Source organism: Phyllostomus hastatus, unplaced genomic scaffold (assembly GCF_019186645.2).
Source record: "Phyllostomus hastatus isolate PE091 unplaced genomic scaffold, TTU_PhHast_1.1 phas_contig_254, whole genome shotgun sequence".
Taxonomy (NCBI): Eukaryota; Metazoa; Chordata; class Mammalia; order Chiroptera; family Phyllostomidae; genus Phyllostomus; species Phyllostomus hastatus.
In genome coordinates, this window is record NW_025333810.1 from 10,822,545 (window position 1) to 10,845,161 (window position 22,617).

Below are 22,617 nucleotides of genomic sequence, written 5' to 3' on the forward strand. Positions count from 1 at the left end.
AGAAAGTGGCTGCATTCAAAGCCAAACTGGAATTATAGGGCAATGAATGAACATTGGGATTTCTGACATGTTTCAAACAGTAGCAGAGATTTTGAAAGGGTCTGAGCCAGGGCCTTCTTTCTCCCAGCTGGTGTGTGATCACCTATCTCAGCTTTCAAAAGAGTGTGAACATTACTTCCCAGCCACAAACGACCCCCGAACTGGGAAGGAATGGATCTGCGGCCCCTTTGTGAATAAGCCAGGTGAATCGACTTTGTGCTAGAAGAGGATCAGCTGCTGGAGATCACAAATGACAGTGGCTTTAAAAGTATGTTTAAAATAACTTCAAACCTCCGTACGTTCTAGATTAAAGTCAAGGCAGAATATCCTGAGATTGCCACAAAAGCACTGAAAAGCCTGCTTCCATTTCCAACCTCCTGTCGTTGTGAAGCAGGGTTTTCTGCAGTGAAAGCAACCAAAACAAAGGTTACAGAGTAAACTGGACATAAGCAATACACTTCGATGTCACTGTCTCCCATCACCACCAGATGGGAGCATCTAGTTGCAGGAAAACAGTCTCAGGGCTCCCACTGATTCTGCATTATGGTGAGTTGTACAATTAGTTCATTATGTATTACAATGTAGTACTAATAGAAATAAAATGTGCAACAAACATAATTTACTCTTGAATCACCCCAAAACCATCACTGCACACCTGGTCCATGGAAAAATTGTCTTTCACAAACCAGTCCCCGGTGCCGAAATGGTTGGGGACCACTGCTCTAAGAAACTGAGCTACTCAGGCTGATGTATGATCTTTTTAATGTATTGATGGATCTGGTTTGCTAATATTTTGTTGAGGATTTTAGCACCCATGTTAATCAGGGATATTGGCCTATAGTTTTCTTTCTTTGTAATGTCTTTATATAGTTTTGTAATTAGGATAATGCTGTCCTCCTAAAAAGAGCTTGAAAGTTCCTGCCTCTTGATATTTTTAGAATAGTTTGAGAAGGGTAAGTGTTAGTTTTTCTTTAAATGCCTGGTAACATTTGTCTGTGAAGTCATAAGGTCCAAGACTTTTGTTTGCTGGGATGTTTTTTTTATTACAGCTTTAATATCACTAGCTGTGATTGGTCTGTTCAGGTATTCTGATTCTTCCTGATTCAGTTTTAGAAGATTTTATGTTTCTAGGAATTTATCCATTTTTCCCAGGTTATCTAATTTGTTGGCATATAGTTGTTCATAATATTTTCTAACAACCCTGTGTATTTCTTTAGTGACAGTTGCTACTTCTCTCCCATTTCTGATTTTATTTGTTTGGGTCCTTTCTCTGTTTGTTCTTGATGAATCTGGTTAAAGGTTTGTCAGTCTTGTTCATCTTTTCAAAGAACCAGCTCTTGGATTCATTGAAATTTTGTATCATTTTTTCTTGATGAGACTGGTTAAAGTTTCATCAATCTAGTTTACTTTTGAAAAACAAAGAACAAGCTCCTGGTTTTATTAGTCTTATGTATTTTTTTCATCTCTGTGTCATTAATTTCCACTCCCATCTTTATTATTTTCTTCCTTCTACTTACTGTGGGATTTATTTGTTTTTTCTTCTAGTTCTTTTTTGTTTAGGATTAAATAATTTATTTGATATTTTTCTTGCTTCTTGAGCCAGGCCTTCAATGGAATGAACTTCCTTCTCAGTACTGGTTTCTCTATGTTACATTGATTTTGATTGTTGTGTGTTCATTTTTATTTTCAGGTAGCTTTTGATCTTTTCCTTGATCTCACTGTTAACCCATTTATTGTTTAATAACATGTCATTTAGCCTCCATTTGTTTGAATGTTTCTCAGTTTTTTGTATTGTTATTGATTTCTAGTTTCATACCATTGTGGTCAGAGAAGATTATAATGATTTCAATTCTTGAATTTGTTAAGACATATTTTGTGCCTAACATGTGGCCTATCTTTGAGAATGTTCTATGTGCACTTGAGAAGAACATGTATTTCTTCTGCTGCTTAGTGATGAAATAGTCTGTAAACATCATGTGTTATTTAAGGTTGCTTTTGCCTTGTTGATATTTTTTTCTGGAAGATCTATCCTTTAATGTCATTAAGATGTTAAAATCCCCTACTGTGACTATTGCTGTCAATCTCTCCCTTAATGTCCAGCAAGATTTTCTTTCATATTTCGTCCTGCCATGTTGGATGCATATGTTTACAAGGGTTATATCCTCCTCTTAGATCGATCTTGTTATTGCCTTTGTTTTTGTTTCAATTTGCATGGAATATTTTTTCATCCCTTCACTTTCAGTCTGTATATATCTTTTGTTCAGAGGTGGGTCTCTTGGAGACAGCATATATATGGGTCATGTTTTCTTCTCCATTCATCTACCCTATATCTTTTTGATTGGAGCATTTAATCCATTTACATTTAAGGTTATTATTGAAAAGTACTTATTTATTGACATTTTATTCTTTACACTTAGGTTCTCTTGGTTTCTTCCCTCCTTCTTCTTAAAGCAGGCTCTTTAACATTTCATGCAATACTGGTTTGGTGGGAAAGACATCCTTCAGGTTTTTTGGTTTTTGTGTTTTTGGTTGCTTTTGTCTAGGAAACTCTTTATTTTGCTTTCAATTTTAAATGATAGCCTTGCTGGGTAGAGTAGTCTTGGTTATAGGTTTTGGCTTTTCATTACTTTGAACATTTCATGCCATTCCCTTCTGGCCTGAAGTGTTTCTGTTGAGAAATCAGCCTATGGGAACTCATTTGTAGGCAACTAGGTGCTTTTCTCTTGTTGCTTTTGAATCTTTCTTTGTCTTTAATTCTTGGCATTTTAATCATAATGTGTCTTGGTATGGGCCTTTTTGAGTTCCTCTTGATTGAGTCTCTGCTCTTCCTGAATTAGCATGACTTTTTCTTCCTTCACCAGGTTAAGGAAATTTTAACTATTACTTTTTTCAAACAGGTTCTCTATCCCTTGCTCACATTCTTCTCCTTCTGGTCCCACTATGATGCAGATGTTGTTATGCATGATAATGTCTCAGAGTTCGCTTAGATTTTCCTTATTTTTAAAATTCCCTTTTCTTTTTGATGCTTGTACTTTCTGTTCCGTTGTCCTCTAAACCTCTGCTTCATTTAACTAGCTGTTGATTTCTTCTTGTGTATTCTTCATTTTAGATAATATATTCTTCATTTCTGCCTTTTGAAAAATGTTTTCTGTGTCCTTTTATTTTCTCTCCCTCTCTTTGTTTAAGTTCTTGCTGAAATGGTCCATTCTTCCCATAAGGTCCTTGAGCATCCTTCCATTGTTTTAAACCCTGCATCTGGTATTTTAGTTGCTTCCATTTCATTTAATTCTTTTTCTGGGATTTCTCTTGTTCTTTCATTTGGTGCATATTTCTTTGTCTTTCCACTTTGTCTCTCTGCATTGTTCTTTCCTACTCAGTTTTTCATTTCATGACCTGTCTATATTTCTAAGCAATCAATAGATTTTTCTCATTTTCAGATGTGTGATAATAGTGTGGATTCACCATTTTACAGTTTTGCATTTTTGTGTCTTTGCTTTTAACTAGCAGTGTCATTGATTATCCCTGTACATATATCTGGCACCAGTATTTTTTATTATTTTTAAATCCACATCCTCATTCTCAGCTGCCTCAAATTTTTAATACATTTTTTATTTTCTTGCAGAATTGTGAAATATAATCTATATAGTGTGACTTAATTTGTATAAATTAGATACACATGTACAAACAAACACAATAAGTATGTGTATAACAAATTTTCTGGAAGGACATATAAAATACAATTAACTGTAATTATCTTTTGATAGAGGGACTTAATAACAGAAGCAGAAGGCAGTGGACACTTACTGCTTGTATATAAGTTTCTGTATGGCTTGAACTTTTAATTATTTGCTTATATTGTGATTTTTTAAAAAGTTATGGTCTTCCAGAAGAAGCTATGTGCTTTTTTAATGCAAAAGTACATTGTTAATGTGGCATTTGCTACTTTTTAAAACACTTAAATACCTATAAACATTTTAAAAGAGGTAAAAACTCATTGAACTCTTATTTTAGGTGAACATAAAAGAATTTAGTAGATGAGTTGTATTACAAGGATATTATCATTCTTATTTCTATAAAAATGTGTTTTAAGTAAAATTTGTAAAATGAAATAATGGAATATGTTAAACATATGAATTAGGGTTATGTTCAAAGCAGAGCTTTTATCATCCTCTTTCTCATATTAAGTTTGCCAAAAATTCTTCCCAACTCTTGGAACATGAATTTTTTGTCACTGGACGTGCTATGTTCAGCTCCTAAATTTCCCCATCTCATGTGACACCTTGCTTTGGTTACCATAACCTTGATTATATTGGAGTATCTTTCAAATTATTAATTCTTATTCCCATACTGTTTCTTTCCTTGAATGTCTATGTAATATATAGGACTTCCTCAACAAGAACACAGTCTTTAAGCATATATTATCTTTATAATAAATGAGATTGTTTCTTTAAGGATTTAGCTCACAGGCCCTTCATATGTATTTTCTGTCTGTACTTCTGGATTTCTGAATTTGCCTTCATAGGAATTATTTTTACTCTGAGGGCAAATGTACATCCTAGTCCTTATCTACTAAATTGACATGTCCTTAGAATTTCTTGGGTATGACCCATATTTGTGGGGTGCTCATATTTTGATACCTCCAAACTGGAAGATGTTTCTATAATACTGAAATTTATAGTTTCCACTACTCCACTGCTTGTGTTCTGAGATACTCCTAGAAAGGCAGTAGTACAATGTATGTAATGATGAACCCATAAGAAAGCCTGACCAAAGTGGGGATGGTGGAGTTGATGCACTTTTATCAAGTTTACAGATTGTGCTTTTCATGAGAATTTGTTTTAAAAAGGAGAGAGTAAGTGCTACTGCTAAAACAGAAGTTTTAATAAATCTGTTGGCTGACCATGGCCTTTCTGTCTGAACACTTTTCCTGCATGTAGTACCTATTAGCTATTATAAGATAATTTTATTTCATTGCTTAATCACCTTCTTAACCTTTAATTGAATTTTCATAGATTATGAATTGTTAATTTCATTTATTGTTCACAGAAGAAAGCAAGGAATTGGATTTGGATCACTCAGATTTAGGTTTGAATTGTTAATTTGCCACATATTAGTTTATATGTCTTTTTAAAGATTTTATTTTTATTTATTTTTAGAGAGGGAGGGGAGGGAGATAGAAAGAGAGAAACATCAATGTGGGGTTGCTGGGGGTCATGGCCTGCAACCCAGGCATGTACCCTGACTGGGAATTGAACCTGTGACACTTTGGTTCGCAGCCCACGTTCAATCCACTGAGCTACCCCAGACAGGGCAGTTTATGTGTCTTGAGTAAGCTGGTTTATTCTCTCAGCTTTAACAAAGGTGAATGTGAGAAATAAATCAGATACCATAGTACAGCACCAAAATATAGTTTTAATAAATGATATCTAGCAACAGAAAGGATAGTAGTATAAGTGATGATTTTTTAGCACAGATTTTTAAGAACAATTATAGTTTCTGGTTTTGTATTGTTTGCTAAAAAAAAGTAATTTCTATAATTTATTCAAAATTTGTATGTGAGTTATCCATCTTACCATAATGAAAAATTAGTAAATAACAATATGATATTTTTTAAATCATGAATACATTTACATGAACTATTATAAAGGAATGAAAATCAAATGATATAATTGTATACTTAACCAAAGAAAGTTTTGTTTTTTGTTTTTTTCTTTATAGATTTTATTTATTTTTGGAGAGAGGGGAAGGGAGGGAGAATGAGAGGGAGAGAAACATCTGTGTGCAAGAGAAACATCAGTTGTCATACACTTCTGACTTGGGACCTGGCTTGCAATCCAGGCATGTGCCCTGACCAGGAATCGAACCAGCAACCTTTCAGTTTGCAGGACTACACTCAACCTGAGTCACACCAGTCAGGACTAATAAAAAAAAAATTTTTTTTAATTGGAATTACTCTGTAATACTATGCATACACTGCTTAGCACTTTACATAAATTATTCTTACAATAATCTTATGAAATGCCTATCCTATTTCTAATTCACAGATAAAGTAACAGACTCAGAGAGGTCATGTAACTGCTGAAGGGCATGTGACTAGTAAGTGGTAGAGTCAGATTTGTATCTATCTAATTTCAGAGTCTCCATTCTTAAATGCCTTGTTATTTTGTAAAAATTATAGCAGAGTATAATTATTCAGTGAAGCTTAATTCAGCTTTGAATTAGTGATTTTTGATCCAATACTTTATGAAAAAAAAAAAACACCTGGGTTAAATTTATTCTCCCTAATGGAAGATAATTGTTTTTAGTCACAGGATGTATTTGATAAAAAATTTCAGTGTGTCATATAGAGAGAGCTTTGGGGTAAAATCATATTAAAAAGTACCTACAGTAAGAAAATTTTATTTTCCAATCTAGAGCTTGTAATGATGCCACATAGTTTTACTAAGTACCTTGAGCATAAAACAACTTAATAATTATTGGCTTAGAATCTATCAAAGGACCTTGTGGATCATTTTTTAGCCTTAAAGTTAATTTGATAAAAAGGGTAGCTAATCTTTATTGATCATTTACTTTGTTTGGGGCACTTCCATGAATGATCTCATTTAATCTTTTCAGCGATCTATGGAGGAGGTACTATTATTATCTTTGTTTTACAACCCATTACATTAAGATTTAAAGAGGTTATATAATTGCCTAAGGGTTCACAGTAGTGACAAAAGTAGATTATGAGCCTTTACTCCAAATCATTTTATTTTATAGCTCATACTTATAAAGTAGACACAGCAGTATTTAAACCAAAAAACTACTGGAATTATGAAATGTTTTGTAGTGAGTTTTCTTTATGGATGTGTATTATTTTTTCCTTTAGGTTCACAATATTCTTGCAGAAATGGTGATGGGGGGAATGGTATTGGAGACCAACATGAATGAGATTGTAACACAAATTGATGCACAAAATAAACTGGAGAAATCTGAGGTAAGAATGGAAAGTGCTCTAGTTAATGAAGGTAGTAAGCATGATAATCATGTATGAGTTGTAGCTTTCACTGTTTGTCCTTCAATATCACACTTTAGGTACAGCTGGTATGCTTACTCAGTTTTAAAAAGGGAATACACAAATTTTAGTGTGCCAAATGTTCTGTGACTACTATCCACCAAACAGTTTTGTGCATCCTACTTTTAGCCACAGTTAACTGCCTTAGGTAATTAACAAGACTCCAAATTCTTATTGCTTAAAAAAGAAATTATTTATTTGAAAATGGAATAAATATTTGCATTATAAAACATTAGGCAGTAATTATCAAGGAAATCTTAGAGCTTACATTTTAAAAGGTATATAAACTTAGCATTATGAAACTATTACTGGAAGAGGAAAGAGAAGGCAATGGAATTCTCATGAGGAAGTGATAAGTTATAATAGGGGCTTAGCAAGCCCGAGTACATATTGAAAAAGTAAATTCAATGCCTTAATCTTCCCATACATTCATTGATAGATGTATTCATGGCTTTTATTGCATTCTGTAAGAGAAAGATTTGGTTAGTTATACATTGCTAACTTTGTGCTATTAGAATGAGGACCAACTAGCACGATAGTATTGTATAAAACCCTACTTTAGAATTTTAGTGACTCTTCCCTCATGCACTAGCCTGAATATTAGTAACAGATACTGTAGCAAAGATGCTCAAGTTAACATCATTTTGGTTGTTTTATTTTTACTATTACAGAGGTTTAGAGAGATAATAGTCTTATATCCCATTCAGTGCTATGCTTATTTGAGGATACTCTTACTTTTGGTATTTATAGTCATAACTTAGATTAGGAAAATATATTTATAATTATTAATAGAAATTCATGTGTTTGGTTGATATAAAGTTAATATTACTGTAAAAGCAAGGCATTAAAAATATGCTAGTGTTAATTTACACAGGTGAGTTCCAAAGAATTATTATCTGTTGACCCCTGCAGGGGTGTCCAACCCACGGCCCAAGATGGCTATGAATGCGGCCCAACACAAAACTGTAAATTTACTTAAAACCTTTTTTTTTTTTTTTGCTCATCAGTTTTTGTTAGTGTTTGTGTATTTAATGTGATGCCCAAGACTCCTCTTCTTCCAGTGTGGCCCAGAGATACCAAAAGGTTGGACAGCCCTGCAAGGATCAGGTTAATACAATACTATGGTCACTGAAATTGAATAAAACACAGGATGGATGATGGATAAATCTGAAATCTGAGGGTTAGAAGTAGTTGAGCTTTGTGTAAAAACATTTTCCAATGTTTTATTTAAAATTGATATAGTCCTGCCTTTCTTATCTCAATTTACCATCCCTATTGGTTTTCCAAAAAAGAGGCTTATAATAGTGAAGAGCTAACATTATGACTCTTTTAAGTAACTGTATATATTTTGTGTATTCTATAGCCCATTTTTAAAATACTAGTTTTTGAAAGGGGAAAATATAAATTAGATTAGACTAGGAAAAGGAAAACAACTCAAAATATTATTTAATGTGGTTAGTTTGCAATATATTACAAGGAATAGTAAACGATTTACTGTAAAATGTAAGTCTTAAAATGATCAATTTGAAATTTATGTAATCTCTTACCCCTTGTGTTACAAAACTGTGTGGATATAGATTTTAAATGCCAAGATACAGACAGCGACACAATCATTAATCACTCTAAAATGAATGGATGTGGTAATTTGTAAATTTTGTGGAATCAGCTGTAAAAATATATTGACTTCTTGTCTGGAATTTTTACATTTTCAGGTATTTAATTTCTTTCTATTGGTGGTGTCCTTTTTTTTCTTTCTCCCTAGTGTGATATATATAATATTGACAAAGTCATAAAGGACCTATAAAAACTGCATAATGGATATTTCCTTTTTGATTGTTCAGTAAAATCTTGTTAATGTGCAGTTTTTTAATCTATAAAGAGCAGTAAAATACAGAATTTACCTTTTTGATGAGATGGTTATAAGAAAACTATAACTTAAAAACTTTTTAAAGAAGCAGTGTTATTTAAAATGGTTTTGAATGTTAGTGAGTACTCCCATTTTACATACACTGATCATCTGTTAACGTACAAGCAGTTCTTATCTGCTACCAGATTAGTTTTTCTTTTTCTCCTTTATAAGGAAAGTATGTTTCAAATCTGATTGGGGACAAAACACAATTATGTTTATCAAGTGTTTCTCTATATGTGATTTCTACTAACATTTATTTATAAAATAGGATTTTGAGACAAAGTGAGGCCATTAGTCCTGATCATATTTTAAGAAATTATATTGAAAAATAATGTTTAATATTTGTAATTTTTCAATCATTTTCATATATTTTAAACATGTTTGGAGGCTACCAGCTTTATTCCAGACACTGAAATGTCAAAATTTTCACATTGGTTCTAGTTCTGTGTTACTTAAATTGGTTATATCTACCAAACATATGACAGTAGAGTAATTCAAGATTAATTGAAAGCAAACTGTAAACTTTTATTAATCTGCCTCTTTTTGAATTTTAGCTAAAATTCATTATGTAAGCAAAAACTTAGAAAGAAATACTTAATTAAAATCCAGAGTATCGTGTTTAATGTAAGACCTGGTTATCATATTTTTTAAATTAATTAAGTAATATTTAGGATAGCATTATCTTTTAAAAATTAACCTGGCTTTAATTAAGATACAGCTTTTAAAGTGTAATATGGATCTATCTAGATGCCTTTACTTTGTCAGATACTGAAGATTTTATTATTTTGGGTTAATGATAGTACATTTTCAGTGACAGTCAAAAGTGAACCAGTTTAATTCCCAGTGCCTAAACAGGTAGGAGCAAAGATCATCCAAATCTTTAAATAGAGAAGAAGCAAAGATATGCTGTAAATGTATTTTCATAGATCCTGCTTTCTTAGAAAAATGGTTTGCTATAACATTGGGATCTTGGGAAAGGAGGTTTTAAGCTGAGAAGTGGTGAGATTTGGGGAAAGTCTGAGAGGCATCCAGGAATCTGCTTAGGAATGAACGGACTCCCTGGGGGTGGAGGTAGATGGGTGGGATGGGGACACTTGTCAGTTTTTATGTATTTCATGTTATTTATAAGATGAATAAATGGCTCTGAATTTAGTCACTACTTTTTTAAAGTCAGTCCTCTTTTTTTCGGAACATCCTGATCTTTCTAGCTCTTTCCATTCTTCTCTCTTACAGACCTTTATCTTTCAATCTCCCAGACAGGACAGGTAGACAAGGTATTGCTGACTTTGGGGAAAATGTACTTTAACAAAAGGGAAAGCAAAATGATGTCAAAGGCAATCAATTATTTAGGCCAGACTCAAAAATTCTTTGTGTTAATAAACCCATATAGTCCCTTGTAGCCTATTTTTCATTCTAGTTTCTCTTTGTAATTTCTTCATCTTTTATTGGACTTAGTGTACTTTACTAGTATATCATTGATGTCATGTTTGTTCTGTTTTGTCTGCCTGCATTGTAAAAGGAAAGTTTAAATTTTTTGTTCTTTTTTTTAAACATTGTCATTTTACCCTGACAAATTACATTTTGTAAAAATGACAATTTACTTTGTATATTAAATTTAGAGTTTATTTTGAGCATCATATAGCAGAACCAATCTTTAACTCTCACAGATTCCACCCCCCCCCCATCTTTCTAAATTAGGATTCTAACATAAAATTGCCTGCTAGGTTTTGGAGGCTGTGAATTTAAAAACCAAAAGCTGAACCTTCAGAGTTTTGCATACAAAGTAGGAATCAGTGAAGGCTTAGCATAAGTGACTGTCAAATAGTACTCCCCTTACCCCCTAATGGTTTTCATTTCCAAAGTCTTAACAGAATTGCTTTACTAATTTGACTAATAGGTATATATTAAAGGTGTCCAATAAAAAAGAAAGATCAGATATTTTAAATTTGAATTAAATGCTGTAAAAAATAGAATAATTACATTTATCAAAATAAAATAGATTTCCACTATAGCAACATTCTGACACCCAAACATGTCATAATAAGACTCAATAAAATATTATAAACCTTGAATATTTTTTCAAAACATATGGGTAAATATTAGAAGTATTTTCAATAGACTTCTAGCTTTAAAAAACTAAATTTTCTCAGGTATTTTCTGTACAGGTTTTCACACTATAAATTAACCGTGTGAATTTCTTTTTAAACATTTCCATGTAGATGATGAACAACTTCTTTGTACAAAGTGATTTCAGGAAAAATGAAAATGTTTATAGGACCCCATTTAAAAATTTCAAAATAAAAATACTTTAATGAGTCTTATGGAGGGAAGAAAAACCTATAAATTTAACAAGTTAGATTACCTACCTTACCGATTAGGAAAATGTCACTGAGAATTTGGTAGTTTTTAGCCACTGAATTACTGCTTTCTGGATGTGTTTGAGAAGCAGCAACAGATAGGTGGCTTTATAATTTCTTATCCTAAGACCATGGGCTATATCATGAAGCTGGGAGTACCATGTTTGGTCCCTGTATCCATATTACTGTATCCCTGCCATAGGAAGTAAATAATGGTGTCATTCAATCTCTTGAGTCAAATCACTGCCAATTTCTATGTTCTAGTCTTTAATTTATGTTAAATTGCTATTTTCTAGCAAGGAACTATCAACCACTTGGGTCTCTTAACTTCCATACCTAGAACTAGTAATTAGCTTTTTTCCTTTTTTAAAATCAAGTTTCTATTTTTAAAGAGTATAGAATAAGAAAAGCAAGCCTAAGTAACAGATGTTGGTAAGTCAGCTTGTGAGCTGGTTCTGCTTCTCTGTGCTGGTGAAGACCCCTGAAGTCACTTGTAATGGTCAAAACTAGTTACATTAAATCCATCAAAGGCTTTTGTCTGCTATATTTATTTCACACAGGCAAATTCTGTGTTAGAAATGAAAACTATAAATGAAGATTATATAAAATGAGTAGTAATTTGGAAGGTTTTAAGATTTTTAAATATTCTTATATTGATAATTTTTTTATAAGACGCCATGTTCTTGCTCACTAGAGGATTGTCATGAGTATTTCCAATCTCTTTGTTTATAATTGCAGTATTAAAACACTGTCTTTGAAGCAAAGAGCAAGCCTATTATTAGTTCCTAGATTAAATGTTACTCTGCCTTACACTCAGAAATTTAAATATTGACATTTTCTATTTTATTTAAAACATTTTCAAAAACCTGCCATTATTTTGTTGATGATTTTGAGTCTGAAACCATTTAATACTGTGTTTATTAATGTTGATGTTCTTTCACTTTGCTGTTAGGTCAAAATTTTGAATGTGCAAATACCAACTTCCAGCAGGAAGGGTGGGTAAAGGTTTTAGTGTATACAAATTATTCCAGCTACCATCTTCTTATGCTATAGTTCAAACTTGAAAAAGTATTTTAAGATGGTAGGTTGGTATTTAATGTCTTAGATGAAATAAATTTTAGATTCCCTTTCCCTTTGAGAAAGTTAATTGCTGTTGCATGAGGAAAAGGGAGCTTTCAGATTTTTTGAAATACATTTTAGTAATGCTGCTTTTTCGGTTTTGCTTGCACATATTTTGTTTATTTTTGGGTCTGGCAATTTAAAAACAAAATAAAAAAATCATATCCATCCATTACTATCTCTGTGATTTTAGTGCTTGAAATTTCCAAGAGTATGTCTGTATAAGTCTTCTATCTGTTTGGCCTCATTTTGGTATACTTGCAGACTTCATTTTGTTTTCTTTCTCTTAATTCTGTTAATTTATTTAATCTCATGGGAGAGAAAACATGACCATTCTTTTATATACTGTACTTCATTCTTTCATCTAATTCATACTCTTAACGGCTTTGGATTCATGTATCTGTTTTTGTTAGTGGAGTTGTTGCAGTTTACCTGCCATGGTGGTGCTCAAGTAAAATAACATAGATGGAAACAAGTTATTTCTCCAGTAGGGTTTCATCTTTTTATTTCTGCTTGTGTCAACTGTGTACTGTAAAACCTTTAAGAACTAGGTTGTACTGTCAGAAATACCTTACTTTTACATTTTAAATTGTATAAACTACTAACAAGTCAGGTAAACTTAATTTTTATAAATTTGAGTATTAATGAAAGTTATCTTGTTGCTTTGAATATATCTTACTGGAAAAAAAACTAAGATAAAAATTATACCTCTGTGTTGGCAACTTGATTTTCTAGTGGCAAATTACCTCTTCTACATTTTATTCTTTAATAAAAATATTTTAGACTTCACTTTCATGGAAGTCTAAAGATGAAATTGATTTTATAACAGTTTGGGTGTTGACTACCTAGTATGTGAAGTTCTTTTTTTTAAGCTCTAAGTTTTTGTATATAAACATCGATAGTTCATTTAAACATTTACTTACTAATCAACAGTCCTTCTTGTATTTTTTCCTCCATTTTATATTCTGTAGAATCTGATTTCTTAAAATGTTTGTTTAATTAAAACTTAATTGACATACACATTACTGTGTTAAGATTATATACCACTTAAACTCATGATATTCTACATAAAAGTATTGAACATGCTTGAGAAATAATTTGATTCTTTTAATTCATTTGTGTGTTCTGAATAGTTACCATCCTTTGCATGTCTATAGCTTGCTGCTTATGTTTAGAAGAATTGTAATTTGTTGTACTTAAAAACTTACTTTGTTTTTTTCCATAATAAGAATTTGGCACATATACGCTGTTGACTTCATATGTTCTCATTAGTAGCCAAAAGTCGACACCATCTTTGATCACAAAGAAATGAGTTAATCTAATGAAATTTAAACAGAGTACATTTTTATCCTCATTTTCTTTGCTTAAGTTTAGTTTGGCCATTTATGGTATAGGGTATTATGGAAAAGAAGGCCTCTTGACAATTACATTTAGTTTAATACTGAAAACAATTATTTTAAATATTTATAAATATAAATCATAGCATCCAGTAAACCACACACATATCTACCCTTTCTCTTTCACAGAATCCTCTAATAATTTATGCCTTTTAAAATATTTATATATCTCATTAATACTTTCCTATAACCTACTTATCATTTGTATCCTGTATAGAAATTTCAAAGTAAAAATAGTGGCAAAGTGATTTGCTATTTAGAAAAATTACAAAATTCATCTTCCTAGAAAAAAATGATACTGGTTCCAGGATGTCTGTCATTTTGTAAAATAGTTTCCCCCCTTGGGAAACAATGTATTTCCTGGTAAAAGGAAGAGAGCCTACAAGATGATAAAGCTATTTGAACTGAATTCTTCTTTGATCCTTAACCATTCTAAATTTTGATAACTAGACATTGAACTTGAAATGATCAACTTAAAGACCTTTTCCATATAATTTATGCTATCTTAAGGAATATTCATATGTATCTTCGTCGTTTGGGGCAGTGGGAGGGAAGTGGGGTATAACTAAAACTGCATTACTTTGGGTAGGTATAAATGCAGAGGTCAGTCAAATTTTTAGTTATACATCAAAAACAACTAAACCCTATTAAATTATAAAAATCGAAGTCCCAGCCCTATTAAGTCTTATTGGGTATGGAGTGTTTCATCCATATCACTCTTATCATTACCTGTGTGGACCATATCTATTATTAATACTATTATTACAGATTCTTTTATTATTTCCAAGTCTGACTTGATAATCCATGGCTTTTATTTCATTGCTTAACAATGTTTGTATCCTTTATTCAGCAAATAGTTTACACTGGCCTATTTTGTATCAGTCAAGATTTTTCTCAGGTAACAGCTTTATTATTATTTTTTAAATTAACAAGAAAGGTAGGATTACATGAGAGAAAAAAACTAAAATTACAAAAAGGGACTTTAAAACTAGTGTCTCTAATTACATAACCATTGTTTCTTATACAGGGTGGAGTGAATAGTAGGCTTACAGTTGTAAGCAAAACAGTTCATTTTTCTGTTATTTTATTTAATCATTGTATTTTCCATGCAAACAACTGTAAACCTACTTTTGCCTACTCCTGCATATATGTAATCTAATCAAAGTGGAAGATTTGTTTTTGTTACTTAAGTGTCTGCTTTTGTGCAAGATGATGTATGTCATGAATTGAATGTGTTTATTGGCTTTATTATATAGATTGAATAAAAACTGCTGAAATCTAATTGATATATAAATTAAACCTTAAAAATATGAAGACTGTTGATTAGATATTTGAGAAAAAATGATATATATTCATTCTTTTATTTTTAAGCTTATTTTCTTTCAAAATTACTTTACAAAATTATGAATTTTCTGACTAAAATAAAAGCCAAATATTGTACACTAATGGTACTGGAAGCTTTAAGATTCATTTATAAATATAAATAAAATAAAATTTACTATTTTTATTTACTATCTTTGCATTTATGCTATTTTTTAAATTTGTATTTTATAAACTAAACATATGTTGTTGAACTTACTTGATATGATAGATTCTTTTTAATTATTATGTGTTTACTAATGCATTGCAGTGTAGAATGATCCTCTTGTTGCAGTTTCACATTTAGGCAAAACTGTTCTACTTTGATTGAGGCTTTACTTTAAAAGCCTGACTTTTTTTTAATGTTCTAGAATGTCCTTTAAAGTTTATAATAGCCTTTATAATTAAAAAAATAGTAATTTAAAAATATCATTGTCTTGAAGTGTTTTAAGGTAAAGAAACTAAATAAGCATGATCTATTACTTTTAATTCCATAGCATATATTGATAATAAATGCCATTTTAAAGCAAAAGCCCCACAAAATATATCATGATTATTGTAAAAAATGTTTAACAAGGAAGCTAATATAAAATATGCTTCATACTTATATGTCAGTTATATCAAGATATAGGTGAAGATCTAGCTTTTGTCACTTGAATATTGTGTGTACTATCTAATTAGTAGTTTAATTTGTATTTAAATCTTTTCATTGTTATCATTGCATGTATTTACTGTATTTTTATGTCAACTGTTTTCTATTTATAGATTAATATTTCAGAGTAACCATCTCATATCAGTTCAGACTTACCATGTGGTATCTAAGCTTGTTATATGAAAATCTTTTATTATTGTCCTCCATTTTTAGTGTTTCTTTATGGACTACACCTGAGTTGTACATTTTCTTTTTCTTTTATTTGCTTCTGTATACAGGCTGGCTTAGCAGGAGCTCCAGCCCGTGCTGTATCAGCTGTAAAGAATATGAACCTTCCTGAGATCCCAAGAAATATTAACATTGGTGACATCAGTATAAAAGTGCCAAACCTGCCCTCTTTTAAATAAAAAAAAATTAAAAGGCCACTCCCAGGTAAAATCCAGGGGGAAAGTCATCTAAGTTTACCATGCAGTTGTTTACCAAAAATAGAGGAGAGTCTTAACTTTTGCTCTTGGATTTAAGTCAAGGTACTGTATAGAAGTTGTATAAAATCAATATGGTGGTTCAATGTTGTTTTTCTTGCTCAGTGATTTTGAAGAAATTGAGTAGTTCCAATATGATTTTTTTCTTTCTTTTCTAAACTGCATTCCTATGCCCACATAAGGCATGCCTCTATGTATTGGCTACAACAGTATTTCAAAAAGTGTTTGGAATATTTCTTTAAATTATGTACAACCCAAAATGTTGGTGTTTTGTATAAATCACAAGTGCAACATTCCTTAATTCTTTCTGTTATTTGTCACAATTGTCATTTAAAGAACCAAGTATGTATTGCATGAAAACATTATGACCTTTCCTATTAGTTTAAATAAACCCCAAGGTAACTGGACTTCTAAAGCACCTTTCTGTTTGCCTGATATCTACTTTAGCAATAATTTTTTTTACGACCCTTTGACCCAACAAAGTAAATAAAAGTATATTTTATCACTGTTAAGCAGCTGTTAATGATGATTTATTTAATTCATACTTTTGTTTTTAATATTCAGAAATTCACTGAATTATTCTAAAGATCAATTATTTCACAATCAAAAATAGTGTATCTTATAACACATCATATAGGATGAGTTCTGGAGTGGGAAATGACAAATCTTTTTCTAAAAATTACAGAATTTATTTTATGTATATAGGTTTAAACCTTGAATCTGATTCTTTCTTGCTCAGATATTGAAAAATAACTTCAGCAAATACTTAATTGCTTTTGAACACAAAATTCTTTGGGTTCAAAGAACTGAACCCAAAGACTATTCCATCCCAAAGTCAAAGCTATACTATATTTTCTTAAGCCTTAACACTTATATTCTTATTTCTCATAATTGACCACATTTTCTTATTTGGTCTTACCTTGGGAACCATGAGTAGGATTCCTCTTCCAGTTAGACCGAGGTTTTCCTTACAGTGGTAGTCTTCCTTCCTCAGATGTTCTCTTTGAAAACAAGAGTTGGCTGTGTGAAGGAAGGGCTCTCCACCAGATGGATGTGCAAGTGAAAAATGGCCACACAACTTAGTCTGTCCCAGATTCTGGAGAACCCAAGTCTGGCAGAGAGGTGATGCAAGGAATCTAGAGGGGAGGATGGAGCTAGTGCATCTTTTGTGAGGGGTAGGCACCAGCCAGGCTCCCATGAAGGTGCAGGGAATGGCCTTCACCCCAGAGCCTCACGACTGAGTCATTGACACCCACTGCATCTTCCCAGACCTCTATATTCTGGCCCTAGGCAGCTGACTCCTCTGCAGGGCTCAACTCTGCAGGATGGGGTGACAGGGAGCCCAGAGGATGTGGCTATTGCATTCCCCCAGGCTGCTTCCATATGCAGGGGAACAACACCCAAGAATGATAGTGTCTGCAGTGTGGGAGAGGGGCTCATCACAGGGACCCTGGAAGCTGTCCCCTTAGCCCTCTTCCCAGAACCACAAACCCCATTCTCTTGTCACAGGACTGTCTGCTCTGCCCTTTCTTTGTCAGAGCCCAGGGTGAGTGGCTAGAAACAAGATTTTGTATGTTGGCCCTTTAAGAGGGCACCTGGGTCTCTAGCAGACTCTTGTCTATCCCTGGTGGAGAGAATTCCTACAGATTTTCATAGCCAGATACTATGTGGGTACTTCTTTTCAGCTTTGGTGCCCTGGACTGGAAGTCCAGTATGGGGTCGAAACCCCTTGCTCTTCACGGGAGGGGGTGGGGGGGGGGTCCTTTGCAGCTCAGGTATCCCTCCAGAATCTCAGCCACTGCCAGCAGGAGCAGGGCCAGCCCTTTTCATGCCTCCAGCCTTCCTTCCAGTTTCAGTGTGGCCTCCTCTGTAAATCCTGGATTACAAGACTTCTATTCGGCTGGTCTTTGATTGGTTATTCAGGTTGATGATTCAGTATTTTAGTTGTAATTCCAGTCTGGTCCTGGGAGAGAGTGTTCCTTCCACCTACTCTGCCACCATCCTGGATCCCAAATATGTAGGAATATATTTACATTTATTTTTTAAGTATATTTTATTGATTATGCTATTACAGTTGTCCCATCTCCCCCCTTCACTCCCGTCCACCCTGCACACCCACTCCCACCCACATTTGCCCCCTTTAGTTCATGTCCATGGATCACAGACATAAGTTCTTTCGCTTCTACATTTCCTATACTGTTCTTACCCTCCCCCTTTCTATTTTCTACCTGCCATCTATGCTACTTATTCTCTGTACCTTTTCCCCCTCTCCCCCCCTCCCACTCCCCTGTTGATGACCCTCCATGTGATCTATATTTCTATATTTCTGTTCCTGTTCTAGTTTTCTTAGTTTGCTTTTATTTTTGTTTTAGGTGTGGTTGTCAGTGATTGTGAGTTTGCTGTCATTTTACTGTTCATATTGTTTATCTTCTTTTTCTTAGATAAATCCCTTTAACATTTCATATAATAAGGGCTTGGTGATGATGAACTCCTTTAACTTGACCTTATCTGAGAAGCACTTTATCTGCCCTTCCATTCTAAATGAGAACTTGGCTGGATAGAGTAATCTTGGATGTAGGTCCTCACCTTTCATGACTTGGAATACTTCTTTCCAGCCCCTTCTTGCCTGTAATGTCTCTTTTGAGAAACCAGCTGATAGTCTTATGGGAACTCCTTTGTAGGTAACTGTCTCTTTTCCTCTTGCTGCTTCTAGGATTCTCTCCTTCATTTTAATCTTGGGTAATGTAATTATGATGTGCTTTGGCATGTTCCTCCTTGGATCCAACTTCTTTGGGGCTCTCTGAGCTTCCTGGACTTCCTGGAAGTCTGTTTCCTTTGCCAGATTGGGGAAGTTCTCCTTTATTATTTGTTTAAATAACTTTTCCACTTGTTGCTCTTCCTCTTCTCCTTCTGGTACCCCTATAATTTGGATGTTGGAATGTTTAAAGATGTCTTGGAGGTTCCTAAGCCTCTCCTCATTTTTTTGAACTCTTGTTACTTCATTCTTTTCTGGTTAGATGTTTCTTTCTTCCTTCTGGTCCATACCGTTGATTCGAGTCCCAGTTTCCTTCCCATCACTATTGGTTCCTTGTACATTTTCCTTAGCATACCCTTCATTTTTTCATCTAATTTGTGACCAAATTCAACCAATTCTGTGAGCATCCTGATTACTGGTGTTTTGAACTGTGCATCTGGTATGTTGGCTATCTCTTTGTCGCTTAGTTGTATTTGTTCTGGAGCTTTGATCTGTTCTTTCATTTGAGCCATTTTTTTTGTCTTGACACACCTGTTACATAGTGAGGGGCGGAGCGTTATGTATTTGCCAGGGCGGGGCAACCCACATTGCTGTGTTGTGACGCTATATGTGGGGAAGGGGTCTGAGAGGGAACAATGGCACTTGCTCTGCTCTGTGCTGGATTTCCATCACTCCCCCGACTTCCCAAAGCAAATTGGGCCCTTCTGGTGCTGATTCCCGTGTGGGTGGGCTTGTGTATGTTCTAGGGGATTGTGCGCCTCTCCAACCAACTCTCCTGTGAGGCTGGGGTTTCTCCCAGTGCCTCATCCCCCACAGGTGTTTTCAATCAGTGGTTTGAGGCCTTTTTTTCCTGGAGCTGGGGCCCTGGGTTACACAGTCTGTCCTGCTCCCAAGTTATTTCTCCCAGTTTATCTGCACACAAATGTGGGACCTCCCAGTTCGCTATCTGCCACCTTGCCTACCCCAGTCCTCCAGCCACTGCCTTGCCACAAGTCCTCTCTGCCCAGCTGCCCATCTCTGCCCTTCCTACCGGTCTGGATGAATATGTCTTCTTTAACTCCTTGGTTGACGGACTTCCATACAGTTCAGTTTTCTGTCAATTCTGTTTGTTTTCTGCTTTTAAACTGTTGTTGTCCTTATTTTGGTTGTTCAAGGAGGCACAGTGTGTCTACCTATGCCTCCATCCTGGCTGGCAGTCCTGTAGGAATATATTTAACCTGGCAGAGGTTGTGGCTGATCTAAGAGATACAAACTCTTTTCTTAAATATTGTTACATATATTGGGTGCATACACATTTGTATGTGACTAATGTTAAGTCATAATGTTCAAGCCAGCCCTATGCACCCAATATATGTAACAATATCTAAGAAAAATGTTTGGGGATCCAGGATGGCGGAGGAGTAAGTGGAAGCCCCAATAACCTTCTCCCAGGATCATCTGAGATTACTACTAAATTTTGGAGAAATCATCTAGAATAACCAACTGAACACTAGCTGTAGAGAAGCCATATAACCAAGGACAGACAGAAGAAAACACTTCACCACAACAAGGCTGGTAGGCAGTATGGAAGAGGTGCGAGAGGGCTGGCTGGGCTTGTACAGGGAACAGCTGAAGTTCCAGAGGGATATTTATTTCAGTGGGTGAGCGTTCTCCTTGAGAAGTGTGCGGCCTAGACCCCAAGCTGGACACCCCAGCCTACAGCCCCAGAGCCAGAAAGGAAACCAGATAACATCCAGCTATGAAAAGCAGCAGGGTTTCTATTTGCCAGGGAAGAGATGGCCTGAGACACAAAGAGCCTCTTTTAGGACCAATGCACAAAATTTCATTTGCAGCCTCTTACCCTGGGCTCTGGCATAGGGTGGGTAGAGTGGACTAGAGACACTTGAGTAGAGTCTGGGGTTGGTGGCTCTGAGGAGAAAACTGAAGGAAGAGCTACCAGGATTCCTGTGCTGAGTCATTCCCCATACTGAAGAAGCCATCTTTCTCAGGCTGAGTACTTCTGTCTGTGTATCATCAGTCTGAGGGGAAACAATAGCCCTGCCCACAGGAATTACTCTGCCCGACCCTGTGGTGCTTAAGCTGCACTGCTGATCACATCTTGGTTAGATGACATAATTAAAATGACAAGGCTTAAAGACAAGGAGAGAATCCTAAAAGCTGCAAGAGAAAACAAGTAGTTACCGACAAGAGAGTACCAATTAGATTGACATCTGATTATTCAACAGAAACATTTCAGGCCAGAAAGGAGTGTCAGGTCTTGAAATATTCAAGGTGATGGAAAGCCAGGATCTACTTCCAAGGCTACTTTACCTAGCAAGGCTATCATTTAACATTAAAGGAGAAATAAGGAGCTTCCCAGACAAGAAAAAGCTAAAGGAGTTTGTTAACACCAAACCATTACTTCAAAAAATGTTAAAGGTCTTACTTTAAGAAGAAGAAAAAAAAGGCAGAAAAAGAAAGCAGAAGAAAACAGTCTAACAATAAAATGGATACATACTACATATGTATCTATAAATAATCACCTTAAATGTAAATGGCTTAAATGCTCCAGCCAAAAGACATAGGGTAGCTGAATGGATAAGAAAACAAGATCCATATATATGCTGCCCCCAAGAGACACATCTCAGAATGAAAGATACACACAGACTAAAAGTAGAGGGATGGAAGAAGATATTTTATGCAAATGGAAAAGAAAAAAAATTGTGGTAGTAGTACTTATATCTGACAAAATAGACTATTTTTTAAATTATATATTATAGATTATGCTATTACAGTTGTCCTGATTTTTCTGTCTTGCTCCCCCCTCAACCCAGCAACTCCCACTGCCTCAGGAAATTCCCCCACCATTGTTCATGTCCATGGGTCATGCATGTAAGTTCTTTGGCTACTCCATTTCCTATACTGTACTTTACATCCTGGTGGCTATTCTATAACTACCAATTTGTACTTCTTAATCCCCTCACCCCTTCACCCATTCCCCCAAACCTCCTTCCCATCTGGCAACCATCAAAACACTCCCCGTATCCATGATTCTGTTTCCATTCTTGTTTACCTAGTTTGTTCTTCAGATTGAATTGTCGATTGGTATGTATTTTTGCCATTTTATTGTTCATGGTTTTTATCTTCTTTTTCTTAAGTCCCTTTAACATTTCATATAATAATGGTTTGGTGATGCTGAACTCTTAGTTTTTTTGTTTTCTGGGAAGCTCTTTATTTGCCCTTTCAATTCTAAATGATAGCTTTGCCGGGTAGAGCAATTTTGGCTGTAGGTCTCTGCTATTCTTGACTTTGAATATGTTTTGACAATCCCTTTTAGCCTGCAAAGTTTCTTTTGAGAAATCAGCTGACAATTATGGGAACTTCCCTTTAGGTAATTAACTTCTTTTCTCTGGCTGCTTTTAAGATTCTCTCTTTATCTTTTACCTTTGACATTTGAATTATGATGTATGTTGATGTGGTCTTCTTTGTATCCATCTTGTTTGGGACTAACTGCT

General features: G+C 34.3%; 1 protein-coding gene across 2 annotated transcripts in view; it reads left to right on the plus strand.

Moving 5' to 3' along the window:
* The window catches only part of AP3S1 (adaptor related protein complex 3 subunit sigma 1), a 75,086-nt gene extending 58,206 nt beyond the window's left edge, over window positions 1-16,880 (plus strand). The window contains exons 5-6 of one of the 2 annotated variants that reach the window (XM_045837880.1): window positions 6,908-7,015; window positions 16,165-16,880. In XM_045837880.1, the coding sequence (XP_045693836.1) occupies window positions 6,908-7,015; window positions 16,165-16,293 (237 nt within the window). In that variant the 3' untranslated portion in view covers window positions 16,294-16,880. Of the gene's footprint in view, window positions 1-6,907; window positions 7,016-10,235; window positions 10,277-16,164 lie in introns of those variants that run through there. The other variant, XM_045837881.1, reaches the window with a different exon arrangement.
* Window positions 16,881-22,617: the final 5,737 nt, after the last annotated feature.